This window comes from Camelus ferus, chromosome 20, assembly GCF_009834535.1.
Source record: "Camelus ferus isolate YT-003-E chromosome 20, BCGSAC_Cfer_1.0, whole genome shotgun sequence".
In the NCBI taxonomy this organism is placed as follows: Eukaryota; Metazoa; Chordata; class Mammalia; order Artiodactyla; family Camelidae; genus Camelus; species Camelus ferus.
Window position 1 is genome coordinate 18247450 of NC_045715.1, and position 27866 is coordinate 18275315.

Sequence of the window (27866 nt, forward strand, 5' to 3'; positions counted from 1 at the left end):
AAGACTTGAGGAAAAATCTCAGTGAAGGAAATAAATGAAAAGTCTATATAGAAGTAAATGAAGAAGGTTCCAGAGGTTGTTGAACAGAATGTTAAAGGTGTCAGGACATTTATTCCTTCAGGAGAAGAAAGGCAGGATAGAGAGATTTCTTTTGAAGTGGTCAGGAGGGCTCTGACCGCCGGAGATGTTTCTCAGTGGAGCACATGATCCTATTGGGAGAGAGGGTGGCTGAATAAGACTGAGAGTGTGGGCTTAGGACATCGACAGAGGAGATAAGAGCTAAGACTGGTCACTGCAGCTGCACCCGTTCCACACAACTCCCCTATCAGTCCCCTGCCCAGTCAGAAACAACTGATCTGGTTTAAACCGCCCATTGGGTAAACCATGGTATGGCCCTGCTGCCCCCAAACCAACTGCCCCCATGTCTCCCAAAGCAGCTCCAAACTCCTCCACCTGCAAGACTGAGGCTCCCCATTTAGAAGAGGTGCTGGATTCAATGATGCTCCACTTAGAGTTCCATACAAAAGGTTTCTCATTTTCAAATATATTAACACAACTTTCTGAGCCAGGCAATTGAGAGTCCCGGGTGCAAGAAGTTTGCAGAGAATTTGAAAATGGGTACAAAAGGTAAACAGGAACTAATTTAAGAGTCTTCTCTTTTCCTCTCTAATCAATTACTTGATGCTATCAGTCACTACTAGTTGTAAAATCTCTATATCCCGATTTTTAAAGTGCCCTCTGCCAGATAAAAGGATCCCTTCTGCAAGGGTTAATTGCCTTCAGCCTCCCTCACTACTTCAAAGTCCAAATCTCTGCTTGGGTAAAGTGATGACACAAGCTAATATTTTGGGCATGAAACAAGAAAGCTTCGATTGCCTTACAAATATTTGTTTCTCCAGAGCGACATGAACTATTTCAGGAGAGACTTGTGGTGTATGCGTGTCTGGGATGCACCTTTCCCTTCTTGCCCAGACAGTGGGCCACCATTCCCCTTCCAATTGCTTGTAGGGGGTATGACTAGTGTTTTTCCCAAACTATTTTCTCACCACAGCCCACCTAAATGTTGGGTTGTAGCATCAGTTTGGGGGGCGGGGCATGAAGGCTGCAGGCCTTGTTCTAGCCACACCATTCTGTGAATGCCAAAAGGAAAAAAAGAACTTGAAGTTGTTCTAGCTTCCCTTCCCCTTTTATTTATCCATCCAACTTAATTCTTTTCGTACAGTAAAAGCCACTTAAAACCCTAGGACCTGTTCTGTTGGCAGAGCAGACAGATGTAAACTGGAGCCAACTTCATAACGGGATTTTTACACCATCTCCCTTGCCAGACTCCAACAAATAAGACCAGTGCGAAGAGGTAGAATTAGAGTCATTTTTTGATTTCACTGGGAACTGAAAATTCAAATTTCCCCTAATTTTGAGGCTGTAGCTTACTCACAGAGACGTTTTATCGTTTCTGAATTTTTTCCCGAATATAGTCAGTTTAAGCTATTACTCCTCCCTTTGCCATTTACGTAATGCAATGGAGAGGCTCCAAAGGGATTCAATGTCCACAGCAGCACATAGACAATAATTCCTTCCAGGTTTCCATTCACTCTCTACCTTAGCATCAAAAATTCCTAGAATTCTAGGGATGGTCCAATGGTTATCATCACCACCTGGCCTAATGGTCACATGAATATCCACTTTGTTCTTTTTTTTTCAGCTTTATTGAGGCATAATTGACAAATAAAGTTGTAAGATATTTAAAGTGTACATCATAATGATTAGATATACATATACACTTGGCAAGCACTCCTGAATATCTGCTTTAGTCTAAATCAAGTGTAGGGGAAATGCGTTTTCTTAGTATAGTGGAGACAAAAACTGGAGTTTTTCAGAACAATTTTTATTTAAGAATTAAGGGAAAACAAAAACATTAAAGCATAGGAATACATTGACTGAATACAAGTGTCTTGTTTGGTCTGAAATCTTTAAAAAATTACTCTAACTACTTACCTGAGGTAGATTTAGGTTGGCACTGTTTCAAGAGAACCTCCATCCATCCCAGAAGTTACCTTCTAGTTTTGGTTGCAGGCTCCCAAGTGGTCCTCTCCAACCTCAGGTTATGCTATATGAATAATACCAACACCATTTTCCCCCATGGTTAAAAGCCCTCAGACCTGTCTCATACCCTCTAAGTTCTCTGCTTGAGGGATGGCCCATCCTGAATTTACTTAAAGACTAGAGACAATTACCAGTAAGATTAATTGAAAGAAGGGGCAAGTCACTGCCCTGCCAAAGATACAAACTCTGTTCCCTTCTCCAAATTCTAATGACTAACAAGTAGCCATGGGGACTAATTCCCATCACCACCATGCCATACACCCAACACTATTTTAAGAATTACAACTGTCAAACATATACTAGTGATAGGCATGATTTTCACCAAAGAGAAATACATCTTGTGTGTTTTATCACACTGAGAAAGTTTTCATGGTATAAGAGCTATTTATGAAAATTACTGAAACACAACAGATCAAATAAACTTTCAGGATCTGTTTTCTAAAAGAAAAAAGAAAAAAATCACCCTAGGACCAGATTCCTTATTATCACTATGAGCTATATCTGCTGACCCTAAGATTACCAGGGTCATCAACCAGTCATTAGGATCAAAGCTTAGCGCCATACGCAAGGTAGCAACACAGCAATCGGATCCATGAATCCGAACGCCAACACTCTCTGGAGTTCAGGATATGCTAAGATTAAACAGAGGACCCAAAATATTTATTCACCAATCTATAGTCCCAAATACTGTAGGAATCTTAAGTATTAACATTTCTTTTAATCTGAGGGAAGGAAAAAAACCTCAGAAATGTCCATTTATGTCCTGGATTAATTATAGTTATTCCTGGAGAATGTTAAAGGTAATCATAATTATCCTGTTAAGTTGGAGGTAAGCGCTTATCGTTAAACCACTGATGAATCTGCCAACTACTTTTCCCTTCTGGCATTCAGAATCCTACATTACAGGCCAAATATACACCTTTTATTGTGGTGATTGCAATCTTTTCTCTGCAAATAAAATGTATTCTCTTTCCTTAGTAGAACCGAAACAAATGAAAGGCAGATCATTACCGGGCCTGATGTGCTATAAACAGCAGGATAATGGAGTGAAAAACACACCAGCTTTCGAGTCAGGATTCTCAAGTCTAGCTCCTCCATTAATAATGCATCATTATGTGTTTTATTCTGTGCCTACTGAGGCTTAAATCTTTCTTTCCGTCTTCCCCTTATCATTTTGTAAGGAGCTGATGAGGATACCTTATCATGGAAAGAAAACACGATCAACAAAGTCACAAAAACACAGATACCAGCGATATCGTAACTATTACCCTGGAATTTGCATTTCTGAGTTGAGAAGAAATGAAATCTCTAAAGCTAAAATTTCAAATACTAGTAATAATCTGAAAGATATTTTAGGGAAAGGAAACCATTGAGGGTATACCTCAATGCACATCAAGTAAAAAGGTGAGTATTCTGCCTCTTTATGAGGGTGGCCCTCCAAAGGGGAAACTCTGGGAGAAGTTTTGATCTAGGATAACTACTCCCTTGGTGCTTAGTTCTTTCCACAACCAGCAAAAGGTTCCCACGTTACTATCAACACACTAGTCCCCATTCTAGCCAAGAATTTAAAAAAATCAACAGAGGCCAAGTCAATGTACTTTTTTCCCCCAACAGTAACACATGCCACACCTTCTATCACAAGGTTACAGTCCTTTCCTTTATTGGATTTCCAAATTTTAAAAATGGAAAGTAAAGCAATCATTAAGTGGTTCAGATAAAAGAAAAGCATCTTTACCTGAGTTACCCATCAGGCCTACTCTGACCTGCCCCAGTTCCTCCCAGAACAAGTTTCTGGGTATCTCAAAGAAAAAAAAGAAAAGTTTACATTTTGACTCCATTAAAACTCATCTCTACTATAGGGGTCAACTAACTATGAGAACAGTTCTTCTCATACTATTAAATGTACACAGTCCAGTTAGATCTCTTACTAGAACAAAATTCTCTGCAGAGCAGGTTCTTTGGGGCCTAATAAGGTAAGGGTTTCTTGCAAGGCTTTTATTCAGACTCAAAGTATTTATAGGATTTTTCACTTATGTGAATTCCCTGCTGTACCACAAGAGCAGATCATTGACACTGAAGCTTTTCTCATTCAGAGAATTCGTACGGTCTTTCCTCAGATTGGGTTTTTTTAGTGCAAACCCAAGAAGGCTCTCCAACTAATGCTTTTGCCATATTTAAGACAAATATGCAAATATTCAGCAGTATGGCTTCTCTGATGGGTAAGAAAGTCATAGTTCTGTTAGAAGCTTTTTTTTTTTTTTTACACTTGCTGGGGTTTCTCCCCAGTGGAGCTTTCTGATGTCCAATGAGATATGCATACTGTCTGAAGCACTGTTGACACAGGGCATTTAATATGTTGTCCTCCGATGTGAATTCTCTTGGACTGAGGAGGTGAGTATTGCTAGAAAGCTTTCTCACACTCACCAAATTGATAAGGTTTCCCAACCTTATGAATCCTCTTGAGGGTGATCAGACATGAGCTTGGACTAAAGGTTTTTCAAAACTCAGGGCATTTGTCAGGTTTCTCACTGGAGTGACTGATAAGGTTCTTTAAGGACAGCTCTCTGGACAAACTGTTTCTCAACTTCCTACAACTGCAGATTCTCTGGTCCCCACTGAAGTCTGAGCTCTGAGGAAAGTCTGAGATTTGCCTAGAGTTCTTCATCCTAATGAGTTCTCTGACGTTGTAAATACATTTTTTTTTATGGTATTATAGCTTCTTGTCTGGTCAAGAAGACATTTGTGAGGCTTCTGATACAGGGGGAGGGCTGAGCTCAAGATTTTTTTCACCCACGTTACAGATATATGGTTTTTCACCAATGTGGATTGTCTGATGTTGTAGAAGGGCTGAGCTCTGGTGGAAGCTTTTATCACACACACTGTATTTATAGTGTAGCTCCTCTGTCTGAGTTCTCATTTTCTGTTGGGCCACAAAGTCCATGCCTAGGAGGAAGCCACTCTCACAGGTAGACCACTGATGTGGCTTCTCTTCCATGTGAATTCTTTGATGCACAATAAGGTCTGAACTGCAGTTGAAACTCTTCTCATATTCAAGGCATTTAAAAGTGTGCGTGTGAGTGGCCTGGTGCCTGATTAGGTTGGCACTCCGAGTAAAACTTCTCATACATTCCAAGCATTTATACGGCTTCTCACCTGTGTGGACTCTCTGGTGAACGATAAGGTCTGATTTCTGGCCAAAGCATTTCTCACAGGCACCACACTTGTAGGGCTTCTCCCCAGTGTGAACTCTTTTATGAACAATGAAGGCTGAACGGTGTCGGTAACTTTTCTCACACTTATTACATTTGTAGGGCCTTTCACCAGTATGAGTTCTCTGGTGGCTAATAAGATCTGATTTCCCACTGAAGGCTTTTTCACACTCCAGACACTTAAATGGTTTCTCACCTGTGTGAGTTCTTCGGTGCCTTATGAGGTTTGTACTTCGGCTGAAGCATTTATCACACTCACTACAAAGATACGGTTTCTCGCCTGTATGGCTTCGCTGGTGGACAAGCAGGTCAGAGCTCTGACCAAAATTCTTGCCACAAATATCACACGTATAGAATTTTTTACCTGCATGTGTTCTCTGGTGTCCCGAAAGGGCTAAGTGGTGCCAAAAGCTCTTCTCACACTTGCTACATTTATAAGGTTTCTCGTAACTGTGGATCCTCTGGTGGGAAACAAGATCTGAGCTTTGGAGGAAGGTTTTATCACACATATCACATCTATAAGGTTTCTCTCCAGTGTGGGTTCTCTCACACATAATAAGAGCTAAGTTTTCACAGAAGTTTTGCTCACGTTCAAGGCACTGGTATATCTGATCATCTATTTGAGTAATCTCATGCACACGAATAAAAATCTTTTTACCCTTCTGAGGGCAAACATGATATATTTTCCTTTTTTGAGTTCTCTGAGTAGATCTCTCTTCTGAAGTGTACATTTTCTATGGCTCTCTCCTAGGGAGTTTTCCACTGGTCTTCCTGACCCGTCATTTTCTTCACAGTAATTTTCTTGATAGGAACTTGACATATACATCTGTTTCAGGCCTTTCAGTCTTGAGCAGTTCCTCCCCACAAGTTTCCAGCATCATATACACTAATTCCTTACTTGGTATTGCCAACCCTGTGAGACAAAGAAGAAATATTATTTATATTCCTGGAACCAAGAAAAAAATGCTCAAAATTAAAATTGTGCATCAGAGTCCACAAGTGCTCTGGGTTTTACAGGGGTAAACTGATTCAATATTAGTAAATCCATTAATATAATCCCACATATTTAGAGATCTAAGGATAAAAATATGATTATTTCCATAGGTACTAAAAGCATTCACAACAGAAATCAACATCCATTCTTGATGAAAATACTCAAGAAAGTAGGAAATTCATAGATACTTCCTTTTAACATAAAATATATACACTCCTTAGTCCTACAGCAGCACCCAAATGAGAAAAACTAGTCATTTCCACTAAGATCAGGAACAAATCAAGAATGATCATAATCTATTATTAAACACTGACCTGGAAGTATTAGTCAATGCAATTTAAAAAGAGAAAACAATTGGAGGTGTAACAATTGAAAAGAAATATTACCTCTGTTTAGAGACATACGAGAGTATCACTGGAAAACCCTAGAGAGAACCAGTACTAAAACTGATTCAAATAATAAAAGAATTCAGTAACAGGATATAAAATTCACAGAAATAAATAGCCTTTTTCTATGCACAAAAAAAAAACCAATTAGCATATACAAGGATAGAGGATATTCCTTGTATAATAACAACAAAAAGTATTAAAAACTTATAAATAATAGTTAAATAATGCAAAGAGAAAAACTTTCAAACACTTACAGCAAGGATGGAGGATACATGGTTAATATCAAATGTCAATCACCTTCCTCCATACCAGCAACAAACAATTAGAATTTGAAATTAAAAACACAATACCATTTACATTAGCACCCTCAAAAATGAAACATGTAGGTATACATCTAACAAAATACGTACAAGATCTATATGAGGGAACAACAAAACTCTGATTAGAAAGAAATCAAAAAAGAACTAAATAAATAGAGAAATATTCCATCTTCATGAACAGGAAGACTCAATATTGTCAAAATTTTAATTCTTTCCCACTTGATCTACAGATTCAACTCAATTCCAATCAAAATCCCAGCAAGCTATTTTGTTGATATTAACAAACTGACTCTAAAGTTTATACGGAGAGCAAAAGACCCGGAATAGCCAACACAACATTGGGAGAGAGCGCCGAATCCTAACCACTAGACCACCAACACAATATTGAAAGAGAACAAAATTGGAAGACTGATGCTACTTGACTTTAAAACTTACTGTAACAGTAATCAAAACAGTGTGTTATTGGTAAAAGAACAGACAAACAGATCACTGAAAAAGAATAAGGAGTCCAGAAACAGACTCACATAAATACAGACGACTGATCTTCGACAAAGAAGCAAAGGCAATACAATGCAGAAAAGACAGTCTTTTCAACAAATGGTGCTGGAACAAGTGGACACCCTCATGCAAAAATATGAATCTATACACAGACCTTACTCCTTTCACAAAAATTAACTCGAAGTGGATCAAAACACAAAACTATAAAACTCCTGGAGGATAACATGGGAGAAAATAAAGGTGACCTTAGGTATGATGGTGACTTTCTAGATATAATACTAAAGTCATGATCTATGAAATAAATAACTCATAAGCTGGATTTCATTAAAATTAAAAACTTCTGTTTGCAAAAGACACTGTCAAGAGACTAAGATAAGCAATAGACTGAGAGAAAATATTTCCAGAAGATATCTGATGAAAGACTATATTCCAAAATATATTTTACTCTTAAAATATGAGAAAAGTAACAACCTGATTTAAAAAAGGGCAAAAGCTAGACAGATGGCAAATAAAAAACATAAGATGCTCAACATCATGTCATTAGTTGATCATTCATGTTATGAATGATAACTGAAACAATAAGATACCACTACAAATTAGAATGACAAAAATCCAGAACGCTGATATCAAATGCTCACAAAGATGTGGAGCAACAGGAACTCTCACTCACTGCTGGTGTGAATGCAAAATGGCACAGCAACTTTGGAAGACAGTTTGGCAGTTTGTTAACAATTTTAAATATCCTCTCATCATATGATCCAGCAGTTGCACTCCTTGGTGTTTACCCAAAGGAGCTGGAAAACTTATATGCACATAAAAACCGGCAGAAGGATGTTTACAGAAGCTCTATTTATAATTGCCAAAAGTTGGAGGCAACCAAGATGCCCTTCAATGAATAGATAAACAAACTATGGTACATTCAGACAATAGAATATTATTCAGTGCTAAAATAGAAATGTGCTATTAAGCCATAGAAAGACACAAAAGAACCTTATTTGTATATTGGCAAGTGAAAGAAGCCAGTCTGAAAAGGCCACAAACTGTATGATTTCAACTATGTGACATTTTGGAAAAGGCGAAACTATGGAATCAGTAAAAAAAAGATCAGTGGTTATCAGGGGTTTGGGAAAGAGGGGTGAATAGATGGAGGAGCACAGAGAATTTTTAGGGCAGCAAAACTAGTCTGTATGATACCAGATGGTAAGGATATGTCATTATACATTAGTCCAAACTCACAGAAGGTAAAACACCAAGACAACCCCTAAGGTAAACTACAGACTTCGGGTGATAAAGATGTCTCAATGTAGGTTTATCAACTGTGACAAATGTACCACTCTGGTGTAGGATGTTGATAGTTGCGGAGGCTTGGGTGGGGGAGGGTGGTAGGCGGCACGTAGAAACCTTCTGTATGCTCCACTCAATTTTGCTGTGAACCTAAAAGTACTCTAAAAAAAAGTCTACTTGAAGAAATGAAATCATAAAAAAGAAATGTGAAATATTGTTTCTCACCAATCAAACTGGCATACATTAAAAGATATGATAACTTTTTGTTCTCAAGGCTATGGGGAAACAGACAGTCTCATCTGATGCTGGAGGGAATACAAATTGGTACAACCCCTTGAGGGCAATTTGGCAATATCTAATAAAACTAGACACGCATTTACATCTGACTCAGCAATCCCATTTCTAGGAGTTGACTATGAAGATACACCCCCAACAATATAAAAATACGCATGTATAAAGTTATTCACTGTAGCAATGTTTGTAATTTGAAAATATTTCAAACAACTTAAATGCCCATATGCAAAAAAGTGGTTAAATAAACCTGGTACGTTCACATATAATGAAGTACTATGCAGTGTAAAACAGAATGAAGATAATCTTTACTAACTGATGTGGAGTGATTTCCAGGATCAACTGTAAATTTTAAAAAGCAACAGTGTAAAAAAGTATGCTAAATTTTGTGTAAGAATAAATTAGAAATAAAAAACTATACATGTATCTATTCATTTGGTTAAAAAGAAGCTCAGAAAAGATAAAGAAAAAACGAATGAGTTTGGTTACCATCACAAGGTTGGTGAAAATGGGATTAAAAGAACAGGAAAATGAAATTGGTGCCAAAGGGTGGAGGGAGAAAGTCATATTTCTTTGAGTATACATCTTTGTAAAACACACATTTTTTACTGTTACATTTCACATATTCAATAAATAACTAACTAGAAAATATGGGGGAGAAAAAATTTTAAATGAGATACTAACGAAAACAAATGAGTCTGTATTTCAAATGAATAACAAAACTACCCAGAAGAGGGCAAAACAATTCAAATAACTATAATACAGTATCAGGAGTATGTAAATTCAAGCTAAAGGTAAAAAGAATTATAGACAATTACCAAACTCTAATTAGCAGGGGTTTTCCCCCAGACAATTACCAAACTCTAATTAGCAGGGGTTTCCCCCCATGGTGGTAAAGGTTCACTATTTAATGTATATACTAGGAAAGAACAAATAAGTAAATGTAACGGCACCCACATGCCTCACCATCGAAGAAGGGAGTTACAAATATAGAAAAGGGAACGGCTAGAATGAGCTCTGTAGTGTTTAACTGGAATTAGAAGTATCAGTATGAGGTCAAGGTTTTGAAGTATATATACAAAAAACAGAAATGTGTGTATGTGTGAAAGTGTATATTTTTTTCCTAATAGTGTCTGCTGAGAGGTCATATAGAAACAATGAAATCCCAGTAGTAATGAGCATACCAAGCACTTAGATCTTGGTTTCTAAACACCATTTCCCACTGAAAAGAACCTGGGCTCCTTGGAGAAATGGCTAATTCCAGGGTTTAGAAAGATGAGTCCGGAACAACTTTTTGTGTCAGAAAATAAGGAAGTGCTCAAAAAGTGGTGACAATATGCCAAGAGGACCCAGGAGCCAGGCTGAAGGGGCTGCCACTATACAAATCTGGAACAAACAGAACATCAAAATAAATAACAACAGTAATAAATTAGTAACACAGTAAGAAACCATGAGTCCACACTCATTTAAAAAGTGAATAGTGTTGGAGAAGGGAAAGTTTTTTTCTTATACTGAAAAAGCCAACAATTAAATGTAGAAGAAATAAAGGAATTAAGAAAACCACATGTCCAATCAAAAGATGAGTTAGTAACTGTTTCAGGCAAAAATTAGTGGATGAAAAGTTTTATGAGAACTGGGATATTTATACAAGCAGAAAATATCTCCCCACTAGATATCTAATCATTACAAAGACAAAAAAAGTAACTTCACAGTATAGAAACCTGGAAGACACCACCTGAACCAAATGATAAAAGTTAACACCACCAATAACAAGATATATAATTGCCTCCTAATATGATGCAAAGAGAACAGAACATCAATTCTATGCTATCTTGCCAAAAATATATCACCTGAATCTAATCATGAGGAAACATCAGGCAAACCCAAACTGAGGGAAATTATGCCAAATAAATTACCTAAACTAAGTCTCTGAGATGTGCAGCACCTAGAAAATAAAATATAGTCTGGCTGTCAAAACTTAGAGTAAACCATGATACTTCCCTAGTTCAAAATACTATAACTGTTTCCTACCACACTGAGAATAAAACCTAAAGTTTTCACTGCCCTACATAATGTGTCTTCACCTATCTTCAGCCTCACAGAACACATCAGAACCTTTACTCTTACTCCTTCTGCCTAGAATGTTCTTCCCCCAAGTAGCTTGCTCCTTTATTTAATTCGTGTGTCTGACTAAAAAGTCTGAAGCACACCCTGACTACTTCATCTCAAATAACTGTCCCATTATCTTGTTTTGTTTCTTTCCATAGCATTTATCACCTCTCAGCTTTGTGATATGTATTTTATATTTGTTAATTTGTTTCTCTCTCCTACTACAATATAACTTCCACTAGGTTTAGGACTTTTTGTTGTTGTTGTTCACTGCACTATTTTTAGTGTCTAGAATATATCTGTTGAGTGAATGAAAAATATGAATACCAGAACAAGAAAAGAGCCATCATCATCATCATCCTTGGAGCCCCAATAGCAAAGCAACAGGCTAGGCTAATAGTCCTGGCTGGTCCATCTGGCAAACCCCAAAACATGCCTTAGCTTCAGGGCACCCTTTTCTAAGAGGTTTCTCTTACCTCATCCTAGGAAAAGACTGGTTCTCTCTTCCATGGCTAGGGTCAGAGTGCACAGAATAGGCAGACAGGCAATAAAGTCCAAGTAGACAGGCAGAGTATAGAACTTCAAAGCTCAAGGCTATCCTTGCAGTTAAAGGATGTGTGGGACAAGCAGACAAAGTCGATAAAGCATTATCTAAAAAACAGATAATGCTTACTGTATCAGGCCCTAGGCTAGGGATTATTTCACTTATATTTCATTGATTACATGGATTATCTCATTTAATCTTCCCAAGAACGCTGTAAAACAGGTATTAATACCAACGTTTGCACCTTACAGATAGGAAACCTGATGCTTCAGGGCAGTTAAATAACTACTAAGAACTCACAGCTAGTAAGTAGCAGAGCTAGAATTTAAATTTCCATCTTCTGACTCCAGGGCATACTGCCTTTTTGGGGGCTTCCAGTCAATCATGAAGCAATTACTACAAGCCTATTATGAATAAGGATATTAGAAAGGAGTAGAAAATACACTTAAACTGGTAGGATAGGACTCAGTTTTATTACTCTTCTATCTCAGGAGCTAGGAAAAGATCATTCTCTTTTCCCATGTATCTTCTCCCATTCCGTCTTGTCCTCCCCTAGTCCTCCTCTCCTCCCCCCCTCAAAAATCCACCATTTATACAGAAACATACAGCCTGGTATGTCACTTACCATAACAACAAAGACTCAAGACTGTCTTGTTTCTGCCTCCAAAAGGTCTCTAGTCCATAACTATTCACAACACTCAATTCTTTCCTCTCCTAGAGAAAAAAAAAAATATCAATAATGTGGAAATTTACAATTTTTTGTGAAACTTAAGATTTTTTGGAGCTGGAAATCTGAAAATTGGGCCCATTTACTTCCCAGTCTGATCAGTATCCTTCAGCCATAAGGTACCTCTTCCCACCTTTGCTTACATTGTTTCTCCTGTAAGAAGTACCTGCCACTGGTAGCCATCAGTTCCTTCCCTAACAGCTCTCGACAAAACATCGAGAATCCTTCTGGGTAATGACTAACTTTAACTTCATAATAAAGCCCTGACTTCCGTTCTACTTGCTTGTTTTTAATTCTCCTCTGCCAAGTGTATTATCGCAACTTCTGAGGTCAATGACTCATTTTTCTACTACTATAAACCTCAAGACGCAGTTGGTAAGTGTAAATGATACAAAGTTACATACAACGCTGGTTTCCAAAAATGGTTATGAAATGACTGAACAAACCAGATTTTTCTGCATCTAGATTCGGCTGCAACATGACCAATCTCTGCATTAAAGATGGGGGTGGGTGGTGGATAGGGAACTCCATTCAACGCCCTTGGGTTTTTTTCTCCAATATAAAAGATACAGATCGCTCAGAAAAGTGCCTGGCAGTGTTTACTATTATGATCTCCTGGAACGATAGTACTAAGCTTCTCTCCTTTCAACTTTTCATTGACCGCCTTTCGGTTCGCCGTCAGGGGGTTCCCAGACTCCGCTCGGTCGCGAGGAACTGAGGCTGCTCCTACCAGGCGGAGGCCGAAGGGGGTCTCGGGCCCTGCCGAACCCCTCCCCTCGTCCCTGGGCCCCGCAGGCCATGCCCCTCCCAGGCCCCGCGGGCCGCGCTTACCCCGGCGGCTGCCGACGCCGCCCCTCCGCCAGGGACAGCACTTCCGGTTACTCTCCGGACACTCGGATTTGGGCTTCCCGGCGGCCGCGGGCTCCGGGGCGGTGAACCTAAAGGCCCACCTTCGGGAAAAGAAGGAAAGCAAACCTGGGAGGCCGACGAGAGCCACAAGCAGCTCCCTCTGCGCGGCTGGGCGAAGGGAGTTGGGGCCAGGCCGTCCAGTGGGCGCTTTAAGGGCCGACCAGGCCAGCTACCCGAGCCCTTTCAGTCTGGCTGGGAAGCAGCCGGCGCAGCCCCGCCCCCCGAATCACATGGTCACCCTCGGTTCAGCTACTAGGGCTCTTCGCTCCCGGCCTCTGGGCCAATAGGGGCCGAGCCTCTGGCACGGGGGCGGGGCCCTGGGAGCGCCTGCGCTTCGCGGCCCGTGGTGTTTCGGGGCGGAGCGGGCGAGGATTTAGGGGTCCTTTCTTAACTGCAGAGGTCCAGGGGTGGGGCGAGAGCCCTCCTACCCGCTTGTCTAAGAAGAAGCAACGCTGTTTATGTTAGTTTACAACTTCTATTCTCTTTCCTCAAGGCTATTGAAAGAGGATTCGAGGCCGGGCAGCGTCACCGAGATGGATGCTGCCGACCCTGAGGAAAGCGCCCTGAAGGATCTGGAAGAAATGGCGGATCCCAAAGCACAGTGGAAGCACTGTCACCGAAGATGTGGCCAGAGAGATGGATGAAATGCTCTTAATGAAATGCTCTTAAATGTGTGTAGTGGTGGCCTTGTGTGGGTGGAGAAAACTGCAGCGGAAGATAGGACTGATCTGACAGGACCAATGTTAATTCACAAAGCACGTGAATGTAACTGAAGGATCCTTCCCCTTCTGCCGGCTGAGGAACAATATCTTTAAGTTAATAAAGAATATTTTATTGCTTTTGTTAATGTGTTGTTGATGTTCATATTGTTGTTTGTTGGTGTGTTTAAGACAACAAAAATCTTCAAATCAAATAAAGGAAGAACCTTTGGAATTTGGGGGATAAAAGAAGGAAAAAAAAAAAAAAGAAAAACCAGGTAAAACATAGTAGAGAAGTAACTTGTGGCTGAATAGATTGTTTTGTAAGCTAATACATGGCTGTTCTTTATGGAAAACAGTTATTAACCCAACATCAGCCTAGCTAATAATCCAGATACCCAGCCTGAACAAAATTGGGGCAAACGGTTTTAATTTACTCATTCATCTAATATGTATCAGACACTAACTGAGGGGCTATGTGTGTGAGCAACATCATGCCCCAAAGTTGCTTTGGATGAGAGAAGCAACAGTCCTCAAGGTATATATAATCTCAGAACCTGAAAATGGTGTGAATCAGGTTTTTTTTTTGCTCCTGTAACAAATTACCGTGTACTTAGTGGACTTAACAATACAAATTCATTATCTTACAGTTCTGTATTTCAGAAGTCTAATTCAGGGTACCCTGGGTTAAAATCAAGGTGTTGGCAGTGCTATATTCCTTTTTGGATAATCTGCTTCTTTGCTCTTTCTCGCTTCTAGGCTTCCTGCAGTTTTTGGCTCATAGCCTTTCTTCTCCATCTTCAAATCCTGCAGTGAAGGACCAATTTCTTCTCATGCCACTTCTCTCCAAGCCTTCTGTCATTGCATAACTCTCTGACTATACCCAGGAAATGTTCTCCATTCTTAAGGACTCATGTGATTGAATTGCCTTACTTGTATAACCTCCCCATCTCAAATTGGTAACCTTGATCACATCTGTAAAATCCTTTTCGCCATCAAGATAATATATTCATAGGTTCCCTGTGTACTGATTACTAATGTCAAGGGAGGACTCAGACGACTTGGATGGTAGCAAAGATCATCATTATTGCTGACCACCAGAAATAGAAGTCCAAACACTCTGCTCACTGCATCTTGGTATCACAGTCACCAAGGAAAACACAACACAGTCAAGCACAGGCTGAAACAACACTTTACTTACACAGAGAAAAGACAGAGCAAGGTCAGTTTGAATATGTATGTCAGTCCCCCATGTCTAGCAGGTCCCCACAGCAACTGATGCAGGGTAGTAGACCCATGCACACAACTCTCCTGCAACAGGAGGGCCACAACCCCTCCCCCATGGAGTCTGAAATACTGAAAGCTGGGAGCATGCCTGAGGTCACTGATGCACGTGCTGAAGCAGAACAAAGGAGTACACATTAACTATGAAACAGGGGAAAGATATCCCCACATAAGGTGGTAAGCCTGGCACAGGCTGTGTGGACTCTTTATCTCTTGGCAAAGTTGTGTTCCAGGCACAAGGTCCATTCTTATCTGACTGAGTAGGAGTCGAAAGCCTGCACGTGAGATTACCTTTCCCAAGAGCCCACCCCTCAATCTATGGAAACAGCAGATAAAGCACATCAAATCCAGTAAGACCCGAATCTACCTCAAATTTGGAAGCATAGTTGGGTCCAGTGGGGTTCCTGAACAACCTATACAGATGAAGTTCATTTGCAGAGACTTTCTGTCATGTTGAGAAAGTACTTTACCAGAATCATTAAGAGCACCAGATCCTGGAGGATGGCCAGTCCTCTCTGGAGCATGGCCCTCTAGTAGGAACCCCAAGTTCCAGGCTTGATCTAGCTAAAGATGTTGAAGAATGAGTCTAGGTATGACACCAAAAGCACAAGCAAAAAAAAAAAAAAAAAAAAAAAAAAAACCAAAAGGAAAGTCTGCCAGTCCACACAACTACAAGAATAATTTCATGACAAAAAAAAAAAAAAAAAAAAAAAGTCTTTACATGCGGGGGTTGGGAAGGAGGGAAGCTAGGGCAAGGTTGAATGATAAGGTTATCTCCTACATGAGGCCACTCCTTCAGGACTAGGAAAGGGCTGTTTTATCTAACCCACAGAAAAAACACACAGAATAGCAAAATGAGGAAACAGAGGCATATGTTCTAAAGGAGAAAACAAGATAAAAACCTCTAGGGGGTGGGGGTGGAGACTAAAATGGAGATAAGTAATTTCCCTGATAAAGAGTTTACAGTAATGGTCATAAACTTGGGAGAAGAATGTATGAACACAATGAGAACATCAACAAAGGGATAGAAAATATAAGAAAGTATCAAACAGAAGTCACAGAGCTGAAGAATACAATATCTGAAATGAAAAATACACCAGAAAGCTTCAACAGTAGATTAGACGAAGCAGAAGAAACGATCAGTGCCTTCAAAGACAGAGTAGGGGAACTCATCCAACCAGAGCAGCAAAAAGAAAAAAGAATTTTTAAAAACTTACGGGAGTCATGGGACAACATCAAGCAGACCAATATTTGCATTATAGGGTTCAATCTCCTTATTTGTTATAGGTCTACTCGGCATTTCTACTTTTTTTCCAGCTTTACTGAGAAATTATTGGCATACATTACTGTATAAATTTAAAGCATACAGCATGATGGCTTGATTGACATATATTATGGAATGGTTGTGACATTATGTTTAGCTAACATCCACTTTCTCATATAGATATAATAAAGAGAAAAGAAAGGAGACAGGAAGAAAGGGAAAAAAATTCCATCTTGAGACAGGAACTCTTAGGATTTACTCCCTTAACAATTTTCTTGTATATGATACATTGCATAGTTCTCAGTTGTCTCTTGAAACTTTATGATTGTCCAAGCAGCCTATTTATAAAAATTTTTTGTGGCCCACAGTGTCTAAAATGTTTATTATTTGCAAGCGGCCTATTTTTTTTTAATAGCTCCCTGTTTTTAAGGGTGTGCCATGACCTACCAGTGTCCCCAAAAGAAGGGAATCTTAGTACCTAATTTTAGGCTGGTTGAAAGGCAGCCCCTCAGACAGCAACACTTAAAATATGTAAATACATATGGTCCTTGGGACTGTAATTGTAAACCCCGCTGGCCTCCAGGCCAGGCAATTTGAAGGTGTCCCCTGGGTGACAGTTGCAAAAATCAGGGCTTCAGACAGGTGTATAAGTTAATTTCTGGGAAATACTGGCCAGCTGGAGTGAGGCAGAGGGAGAGCACAAAGATGGCATTCTCTTGCCTGTGTTCTCTTAGAGCATCTCTGTAAGACTGTAGATGTGTAGCAAACCTAAGGCCTGCCTCTCAGGCTGAAGCTCCAGGACAAATAGGCTTCCTTCACAGAAAGACTAGGGGTGTGTTTCAGTCTGCTATGTGTGCAGTGCCCTTGGGGTGGTAGTCTGCCAAGAACTGTCTCTCCAATTGTTCTAGTCCCATGGGACCCAGGAATGCAAGTTCCACTGGCCTCCCTATAAAAACTGGGCCACCAAATGTGCATAAAAGCCCCCTCACCAAGAGATACTGGCCCTGTGGAGTGTGGCAGAGTACAAGTACTGAAGTTAGATAAAAAAGGATGGTGCCCATTGGCTTTAGAAAGGCAGAGAGAAAGTGCAAAGTTGGGGATCCCAGGCTAGAGGGTACAGATGGCACCCTCTGAGAAAAAAGGAAAAAAAAGAAGATGGCTCCTGCTGGCTTTAGCAAAGTAGAGGGAGAATGTGAAAATGGCTCCAGCCATTTTCTGTCCCCAGCACCTCTGTCCCCGGAGAATACCCCATCAGGCCCCTGTCCCTCTGATGGATACTTTAGATTAGCAAGTGAATCTCCTTCACACGTAATCTGGGTTCTTTTCAAACTGCTGCTTCTGTGCTGGGCTCTGGGGCAAGTAAGCCTGTGCAGGAGCCTTTTAAGAGCAGTTTCTCAGAAGACTATAGGTTCAGGGATCATTTCTATAGTTTGTTCCTCAGTTTTCTACAGCCCTTTGGGTCTTGTGGATGTGACCCTGTTGGTTTTTAAAGCCAGGTGTTTTGGGGGCTCATCTCCCAGGTGCAGGTCTTAAAAGGTGGGATGCCTGATGTGGAGTATGAACTCTTCACTCCTCAGGGAGATGCTCCAGACTGGTTAGTTCCCTCCCAATTGTGGATTGCCATTCAGGGGCTAGGGTTTATGGTGAGCCTATGTCTCAGCCTCTCCTGTCTTCTTTGATGTGGACCTTTTCTCATTAGTTGATGTAAAGGAGCTGTTCAGGTAGTTTTTGGGTTTCAGAGGGAATTGCTCCATGTGTAGCTGTAGATTTGGTGTCCATGGAAGAAGGTAAGTTCAGGATTTTCCTGTATCACTGTCTTGGACCACCTTCCCCAGATTTTAATTGGATTAATTTTTTTCCATTGAGTTGTATGAATTCCTTATATATTTTGGATATTGACCTCTTAAAAGTGTGGTTAGCAATATTTTTCTCTCATTTGGTAGGTTGTTTTTTGATTTGATTAATGTTTTCTTTTGTTGTACTGAAGCTCTCTAGTTTGATGTGGTCCTACTTGATTATTTTTGTTTTTTTTTTAACTTTTTTTTATTGATTTATAATCATTTTACAATGTTGTGTCAAATTCCAGTGTTCAGCACAATTTTTCAGTCATACATGGACATATACTCACTCATTGTCACATTTTTTTCTCTGTGAGCTACCATAAGATTTTGTGTATATTTCCCTGTGCTATGCAGTAAAATCTTGTTTATCTATTCTACAATTTTGAAATCCCAGTCTATCCCTTCCCGCCCTCCGCCCCCCTGGCAACCACAAGTCTGTATTCTACGTCTACGAGTCTATTTCTGTCCTGTATTTATGCTTTGTTTTTTTTTTTTGTTTGTTTGTTTTTGTTTTTTAGATTCCACATATGAGCGATCTCATATGGTATTTTTCTTTCTTTTTCTGGCTTACTTCACTTAGAATGACATTCTCCAGGATCATCCATGTTGCTGCAAATGGCGTTATGATGTCGGTTTTTATGGCTGAGTAGTATTCCATTGTATAAATATACCACCTCTTCTTTATCCAGTCACCTGTTGATGGACATTTAGGCTGTTTCCATGTTTTGGCTATTGTAAATAGTGCTGCTATGAACATGGGGTGCAGGTGTCATCCTGAAGTGGGGTTCCTTCTGGATATAAGCTCAGGAGTGGGATTCCTTGGTCATATGGTAAGTCTACTCCTAGTCTTTTGAGGAATCTCCACACTGTTTTCCACAGTGGCTGCACCAAACTGCATTCCCACCAGCAGTGTAGGAGGGTTCCCCTTTCTCCACAGCCTCTCCAGCATTTGTCATTTGTGGATTTTTGAATGACGGCCATTCTAACTGGTGTGAGGTGATACCTCACTGTAGTTTTGATTTGCATTTCTCTGATAATTAGTGATATTGAGCATTTTTTCACGTGCCTTTTGATCATTTGTATGTCTTCCTTGGAAAATTGCTTGTTTAGGTCTTCTGCCCATTTTTGGATTGGGTTGTTTATTTTTTTCTTATTGAGTTGTATGAGCTGCTTATATATTCTGGAGATCAAGCCTTTGTCGGTTTCATTTGCAAAAATTTTCTCCCATTCCGTAGGTTGTCTTCTTGCTTTACTTACGGTTTCCTTTGCTGTGCAGAAGCTTGTAAGTTTCATTAGGTCCTATTTGTTTATTCTTGCTTTTATTTCTTCTAGGAGAAAATTTTTGAGATGTATGTCAGATAATGTTTTGCCTATGTTTTCCTCTAGGAGGTTTATTGTATATTGTCTTATGTTTAAGTCTTTGATCCATTTTGAGTTGATTTTTGTATATGGTGTAAGGGAATGTTCTAGCTTCATTGTTTTACGTGCTGCTGTCCAGTTTTTCCAATACCATTTGCTGAAGAGACTGTCTTTTGTTGCTTATGTTTTTGGTGTTATATCCAAAAGTTTATTGCCAAGACCAATATCAAGAACCTTTTCCTCTACATTTTCTTCTAGTAGTTTTACAGTTGTTGGGTCTTATATTTAAGCCTTTAATCCAATTTGTTAGATTTCTTGAGTGGTATAAGGGTACTTTTCTTCTTTTGCATATTAATATCTAGTTTACCGAACACCATTCACTGAGGACACTATGCTTTCCTCATTGAATATTCTTGGCCCTCTTGTCAAATATTGGTTGAACATATATTTGTGGCCTTATTTCTGTGCTCTCTATTCTGTTCCATTGGTTTATGTGTGTTTTTTACACGAGTACAACAGTTTTGGTTAATATAGCATTGTAATAAATCTTGAAGTCAGGAATTTTGATGCCTCTAACTTTGTTCTTCTGCCTCAAAATTCCTTTGACTATTGGGGTCTTTGTGGATCCATATGAATAGGGCTGTGTTTTCTATTTCTGTGAAAAATGCCATTGGAATTTTGTAAGGGTTGCATTGAATCTGTAGATGGCTATGGGTAGCATGGATCTTTTAACAGTATCAATTCTTCTGATTCATGAACAGAAATATCTTTCTATTTATTTATGTCTTCTTCAGTTTCTTTCATCAATGGTAATTTTCAGTGTATAGGTCTTTCACTTCCTTAGTTAAATTTATTCCTGAGTATTTTCTTCTTTTTGATGTTATTTATTTAACATTAAAAAAATTTTTTTCCAGTTAGCTTGTTGTTGGTGTATTGAAATGCAACTAATTTCTGCATGTTGATTTTGTATCCTGCAACTTAACTGAATTCATTTATTAGTTCTTTCAGTACTTTGAACATACCATCCCACTCCCTTCTGGGCTGTAATGTTTCTACTGAGAAATCCACTAATAATCTTATGAGCATTCATTTGTGCATGAGGAGTTACTTTTGCTACTTTCAAGAGTCTCTCTTTATCTTTGACTTTTGACAATTTGACTATAATGTGTCTTAGTGTGGGTCGGGTTCATCCTAGTTGGAGTCCTTTGAGCTTTTTAAATTTGAATATCCATTTCCTTTCTCAGTTTTGAGAAGTTTTTAGCCATATTTCATCAAATAAACTCTTTGCCTCTTTCTCTCTCTCTCCTACTGGAACTCCCATATTTCAGTCTGTTTGATGATGTCACATAAGTCCCTTAGACTTTTCTCACTTTTCTCCATTTCCCCCCTTTTTGCTCATCTAGCTCAATCACTTCAAAGGGCATGTCTTTGAGTTCACTAGTTCTGTCTTCTCCTTGATCAGGTCTAATGTTGAATCCTTATAACGAATTTTTAAAATTCAATTACGGCATTCTTTAGCTCCAGAATTTCTATTTTTTAAATAGTTTGCACCTTTTTGTTGATATTATCATTTTTATGATTTCATTTAGTTGTCTATTGTGTTCTGTTTTAGCACATTGAGCTTCTTTAAAATGATTATTTTGAAATCTTTGACAGGTAATTCATAAAGCTCTATTTCTTTAGAGTTTGATTCTGGAGATACTTCTTCTTTGATTGCATCACATTTCCCTGTTTCTTCATATGCTTTATTTTTTTTTACTGGGACTTGGGCATTTAAAAAATAGCCACTTCTCCCAGCTTTTACAGATTGACTTTGCACAGGGGAAAACCTTCACTAATCAGCCTGGGTAGAGGTTCTGAAGACCTCTCCGAGGTCTTCTCTGACACTGTGCATGTAATTTCCCAGTTAGAGAGGTTTGTCTGTTCCTTTTTCCAGAGCTCATAATTTCTTGCTCCCTCTGGTGTTTATCTGTGGTGTTGCAGGTACTGTGATTCTGCTACAAGCTGCCAAGCTCTCCTTTGTTCCCAGTGGCCCCCAGGCATCTGAAGTTTGATGGTTTCCTGTCAATGCTCCTAGTCAGGTGAGACAGAAACCAGTCCCTTGGGCATCCTCCCACCCTCTCCACCCAAAATGTTGGACATATCTTCCATTCTGCTCTTTCCTTTCCAAGAGAGAAGCAATAAGTTGGGCATTTTTTTCTGCTCTCACTGAGCTCTGTCAGCTTGGAGGAAAGTTTATAATGGGTGGAATACAATGGCTTTATTTATTCATTTCAATGCAGCTGTTCTTGGCTTTGCACTTGCTTGGGGCACTGTGGTTTCTTAACTGATTTAGGAGCTCTCATAAAGGCTTTTTGGATCATATACTGATGTCAACAGTATCAATGGTGTTGGTTGACGTCTCTGTCAGGGAGCAAGGTCTGTGGCTTTCTGTTTTGCCATCTTGCTGATATCACCCCTTGCCAGCATTATAATCTGAAGCTCTGGAATTTATACTTGCTATTCATTTTTAGGAGGCTGCTTCTGATGGTAATAAAATCTGGGAGGGTTTTATTACTTTCATCTTAAGCAATAAGTTAATGCTCTTTAATATTCAGACATTTCTAACGCTTGGCTATGCCTCCATCAGTTCCTTTCTGCTGATTATCAAGGATGGTCATCTGACTGAACACTGGCATATTCAGTGACAATTGCAATAACGTCTATCTATGAGGAGAGGAGGTTGGGTATGGGACCCACAATAAAAAACTGAACACATAATACCTAAAATCTTTTGACCTGTAAATTCAAGATTTATAGGAAGGGAAAGAGTCAAGAAGGTCAATTCACCAAAATCTGGAAATATAAAAAGAAATCCATAACTAGTTACATCATAGTAAAAGAAGAAGAAGAAAAGGAAAAGGAAAAAAGTGCTAAAGCGGCACTAGAGACTAATAATCCTTAAAAAAATAGAAAACAGATTGCCTACTAAGGTGACATTGTCAGCTAGAAAATAGCTTAATAGGATTTTCAAGTTGAAGAAATAAAAGAGCTATTCAGCTGAAATTTTATTTAGTGAATCTTTTTTTTGAAGGATGGTATTGACATAAAGATATCAAAAGACAAAAGAAAATTTGAATTTATCCCACAATGACCCTCAATAAAGGAAATCTCAAGAATATAATATAGAAAGAAGGAAATTTTTATAGATATATTTCTTCAGCAAATATTTTCAGAGACATTGTTCTCGACTCTTTGGACAAATCCATAAACAAAAATGACAAAGATTTGCATTCTGTCAGATTTGCAATGCAAGTTATGGTGAGAAAACACATAAATACATGAGTAAATATAAACATATGTTAACTTCTTGAAAAAAATGCTGAATTATACTTTGGAAAGTATAGCAGAACTAAAATATTGGACAAAAAATAACATACATGTTTCTTGAAAATTTTCTTTTATTCAGCAATAGTTTGAAATATTGAACAACACTATTATCTATTATACAAAATGGTTGTATTAAAATATCTAAGCAAGTGGATAAAATAATAGACATAGAGCTTATTACTGCCTAATGATAGAGAAAAATATTTAATAAGAAAAGCTAAAACATCAATAAAAATGTGGACAGGAATGAAAGAGAAAGGCATAGTGAAATGCTTGACACAAATACAATAACATCACAATTAATATAAATGAACTTAACTTCTCTAATAAAAGAGAATTCGTTTCAGGCTAGATTAATTTTTTTAAAAGCCATATATACTGTTTACAGGAGCCATACTTAAAAATTAAGACTTTGAAATTTGAAAGTTTAAGGTTGGAAAATTCTACCTGGCCAATCCTAAAAAAAAAAAAAAAAAAAGACAGCTGGTGAACTTTTAGGCTTCGGGACCACCTGGACGACCTTATCCTGAAGTGAAGGCTTCTGGGATCACGGTGAAGGCTTCTGGGATCACGGCAAAGGTGGGGTGGGGAAGGAGAGGAGAGAGCTTGGCTCTCCTCATCTATCAATAAAGCTGTTTGTCTAATTAAAAAAAAAAGCTGAAGACATAAAATATTATGTCAGAGACAAAACTAAATATTTAGTTAAAACATTTTCTAGAGAAAAGCATAGTAAAAATAGAACAATTTACCAGGAAAATAGAATACTAAGTTAGTTTCTATGCCCTTACAAAAAGTAAGCACCAATACACATAATATAAAATTGAAAGATATTTGTTAAATAAATAATTAGTAAGATGAGATTTGAAATGTCTGCTTAATGAAGTTATCTAGTAAACATGTATAAAATATTATAAATCATAACTGTAGAATATACTTTCTTTTTAAGTGTACCATGGTACTTTTATGAAAATATGGCTCTCTTTGGCATAAATTTAATCCCAAATAATTCATAATCCTTATATAGACAACGTGCTGAGGCCACAACAAAATTAAACTGGATGTTTCGACCAAAAGACAGGCAAACAGATTCCTAAGCAACTCATGGGCCCTAATCTAGTCTGACTGGTGTCCTTAATAGAATGGGCAGTTAAGACTCAAAGAGACACCAGACCAGGGTTATATTATCAAAATGAAATATTTAGGAGGATGTTTTTAGCTGTAAGAATGAGGAAGTTTGAGAGTGTGGGACCTGGGCCTTGTTCTATCCTGTCAGCTCCTGAGATCAAGGGTTGCCCAATTCCCTCTGAATCCCCAATCGAGTACAGTGCCTGGCACAGAACCGGTCCTCAATAATTATGAGTAGAATGAATAATGGAATGAAAAGAAAGAGGGAGAGTCAAGAAAGGTTCTGTATAAATAATCTACTGTAGTGGTCATCAAAACTTTCTGGTGTCAGAACTTTTTACACTCTTAAAAATTATCATGAAACACAAAGATCTTTGTGAATTATATCTATCAATATTTACTATGCTAAAATTTAAAACTGCAAATTAAAAAATGTCTATTTGTTATTTTTAATAACAAGGATCAATCTATTAGATGTTATTATAAGTAATATAATTTTATGAAAAATAACAATGTATTTTATGACTCTCTTTAATGACTGCCTTAATAGAAGACAGATTTTAAGTTCTCTTTCTACATTCAAAATGTTGAAATATAATGTTTTAAGCACATGAAGAAAGTTTGGCTTCATAAAGATATATTGTTAGAAAAGGAAACAGTATTTTAATGGCCTTTTCAGGTAACTGTGGATGTCCTTCTTTGATTTTATACCAAAACTTGACAGGTAGTACCTTCTTAGGGTTGGTAGTAATGTGGAATCTGAAACCTTATTACTAACTTTGAAAGGATCTTTTACCCATGCATGATTTGATAAGAAGTTGGTCCACTGAGAAGTTTAGCCTTTCCAAGCGCTGAAACATTTCAGCATACGATATCAAAGAAATACAGAAAAGAACATTCATTAATAACATCACCAATCTCATCAGAAACATCTCAAAGTATTGGGAAACTACAATGCATGAAGTTTCCTAAATGCTAATTTTCACTTGAAGCCTAATATTTTATCATTGCAAACAAATTCTGTCAATTATTTTCTTTGAAGTGACAGGCTGAATTCTTTTTATTTTCAATAAAGTGTCTGAATATATTATAGTTTTTTCTGTTACTTCTTTCAAATAAAAATGGAGTCCCATGAGACAAATAAACAAACCACAGCTAGAACAGCTCATAGCTCAAAAGTCACCCAACTGCTTTTCTTAAAGACAATTATCTGTTTTGGTGCACAGCTGAAGTGCTTTTTCTGCACTTCTCATTTATTCACACACGTTATTATAAAGACATGTACTTAAGGGTGAGAGTTAATAAAAAAAATATTTTTTACTGTTCTGTCAAGGATATTCTTGAGTAAAATACATTTTCGTTCTTCTGAGTGTATGGCAGATGGACACAATGGCTGTTAGTATCACTTGATGTCACTGCCTTGACAGATCGGAGGGACCAGCAGTTTTGTGCTCTGTTGTGCTCTGTTGTGCACCATCAGATATTTTTTCATAGCAAATAAAGCCTTGATATTATTACAAAAATATTGTTTGCCTCACAGGTATCCTGAAAGTATCTCAGAACCTCCATGGGTCTGGGCACTACACTTTGAGAACTGATGATCTAACGTATTTGTGAAGATTTGAGGGACAAAAGGCCAAGGTTGACTTGGAAGTTTTGAACCCAGGTGCCAGGCACGTGGCAGGTTGTGAATTAGTGTCTGTTGAATGGACTGAAGAATTTATAATTCTATAAATATTTGTATAATGAGTGAATGTGGAAATATGGGGGGAAATGATGGAAAGAACATAATCTAAAGTGAAGAAAGCAGTTTTTGGAATCAGCAAAATCTGCTTTCAACATCTGGTTTTGCCATTTAGCAGCTGTGAATCTGTTTCTACTGGGTCTCAGTTTCATCAGTAAAGTGTGAATAATGATATATAAAATTACATTTCTATAATTCTGATATATAGAATTATGGCAAAAAATTGGGCTAGATGAAACTGAGTGAATAGAATCTTTTTTGCAGGACAAGGGTCGGGGGGAGTAGGTAGTCAGATTTACTTATTCACTTTAGTGGAGGAACTGGGGATTGAACCCAGGACCTCATACATACCAAGTATGCACTCTACCACTGAGCTATATCCTCCTACTTTGATAGAATGGAACAGAATTTTTTGTACATAGAAGTGAAGAAAACATGGAGACTTATAAAATGAGTTTGTGATGTTTTGAGGGGAATATCTCAGGCAACATAGGTGGAAGTGTAGATTTAAATTAAGACACGAAAGTGTGGACTGTAGGTAAGTTTGGGAACTGTATATTCATTTAACTACTGTTTGGTGAGAGTCTACTATTACAACTGGGGAGACTATGGACGGTTTAAAACAAAAATCGACTGACATCTCTGAGGGAACGAAGATCCAGATGAACAGAAAATTAGAAGGAAAATATCAGCCAGAGGTTCAGTGGATACACAGTTGTTCAGTGGATACACTAGTTTCCAGGTATGAAGCTCTTTTGAGCGCGGGGCTAAAAAGGAATCCAGATATTTGGACATATCTTGGATAACCAGTAACTCTGGACCAAGGAAATTGAAAATCTAGAATGTAGTCCTTTTCGGGGAAAGAAATTAGATAATTTCTTTATAGTATGGCGAAGGGTGCGTTTTCAACGCCTTCTTAGCGCAGTGGGCAGCGCGTCAGTCTCATAATCTGAAGGTCCTGAGTTCGAGCCTCAGAGAGGGCATGTCTTTTTTCTTTCCTTTCTCTTATGTATGTTCGTATTCCTGGTATTTGCTTCTGTACTTATTTACCTCTGGGACGAAGTTACTTCTGTTCTGAAGTATCAAACAGTGAAATTGTGTCCGGACCAGAGCTTTCTCAGGCTAACCGCTTCTGGTCCCCGTTAGATACCCACTCCTGGCTCCGCACAATGGCTGTTTCCCTGAGGGGTTCTGGAGACACTCCATCTGCTGGCTGTGAGTCTTGGGGGTCCAGCGTAGTCCTGAAAAGCCAGGTAGGAGCATAAAACTGCTGGCCCGAAATAACTACACGCTCAAAACAGCCGTGGCAATTGTACATCACCACCTTCGCAGGCTGGAGCCTGCAGGATCCACGCCCACATTCTCCAGCTGAGCATCTCCTTACCCTGTTGATGGGTAGCCGCAATTTCCCTGTTGACTATAGCTCAACATAGATCTAGAAAACACTGACTTGGGGTGGGGGGCAAGGGTGAGTCTTTAAAACTTCTATGAGCCCATAGATGACAGAGAAATATTGGACATTGAAATATTGGAAGTGTAGTAAATCGGAGTTTTGATCCCCCTCCCGCCCCCCGTATAGTTCCACACCTGATAAGGCTCGCGATGTCTTAACTGACACTCCAATTTTGTACTAGTGGAGGCAAACAGTGGAAGAGAGATGGAGGATCTCCGAGCGTCCAGAGATGCTCAAAGAGGAAGAAGGTCTTTGCGAGGCTGAGCTGGTCATTTTTCACCTCAGCAATGCGCTGTGCTGTATGTCAGGTGGGTCCCAATCCTCTGTTACAGAAGCCAAGAAAACTTAATTT

The 27866-nt window shown here is 38.8% G+C and overlaps 1 protein-coding gene and 2 non-coding genes across 3 annotated transcripts; 1 reads left to right on the forward strand and 2 right to left on the reverse strand.

Moving 5' to 3' along the window:
* Positions 1-1869: 1869 nt before the first annotated feature.
* On the reverse strand, positions 1870-13620 carry ZNF322 (zinc finger protein 322). Its single transcript, XM_032463379.1, has 3 exons — positions 13300-13620; positions 12367-12455; positions 1870-6225 (listed from the first exon to the last, which is right to left on the reverse strand). Exon 3 carries the CDS (start codon positions 6041-6043, stop codon positions 4832-4834), a length of 1212 nt encoding a protein of 403 aa, XP_032319270.1. The 5' UTR covers positions 6044-6225; positions 12367-12455; positions 13300-13620; the 3' UTR covers positions 1870-4831.
* A 12753-nt stretch (positions 13621-26373) lies between these two features.
* TRNAT-GGU lies at positions 26374-26446 on the reverse strand. Its single transcript has one exon. It is a non-coding gene; the product is annotated as a tRNA-Thr (tRNA).
* A 525-nt stretch (positions 26447-26971) lies between these two features.
* On the forward strand, positions 26972-27044 carry TRNAM-CAU. Its single transcript has one exon. It is a non-coding gene; the product is annotated as a tRNA-Met (tRNA).
* The last annotated feature ends 822 nt before the right edge of the window (positions 27045-27866 follow it).

What these genes read in the sequence shown, in the direction of transcription:
- ZNF322 (XM_032463379.1), bottom strand. Translation starts at nt 6,043, where the DNA reads ATGTACACTTCAGAAGAGAGATCTACTCAGAGAACTCAAAAAAGGAAA.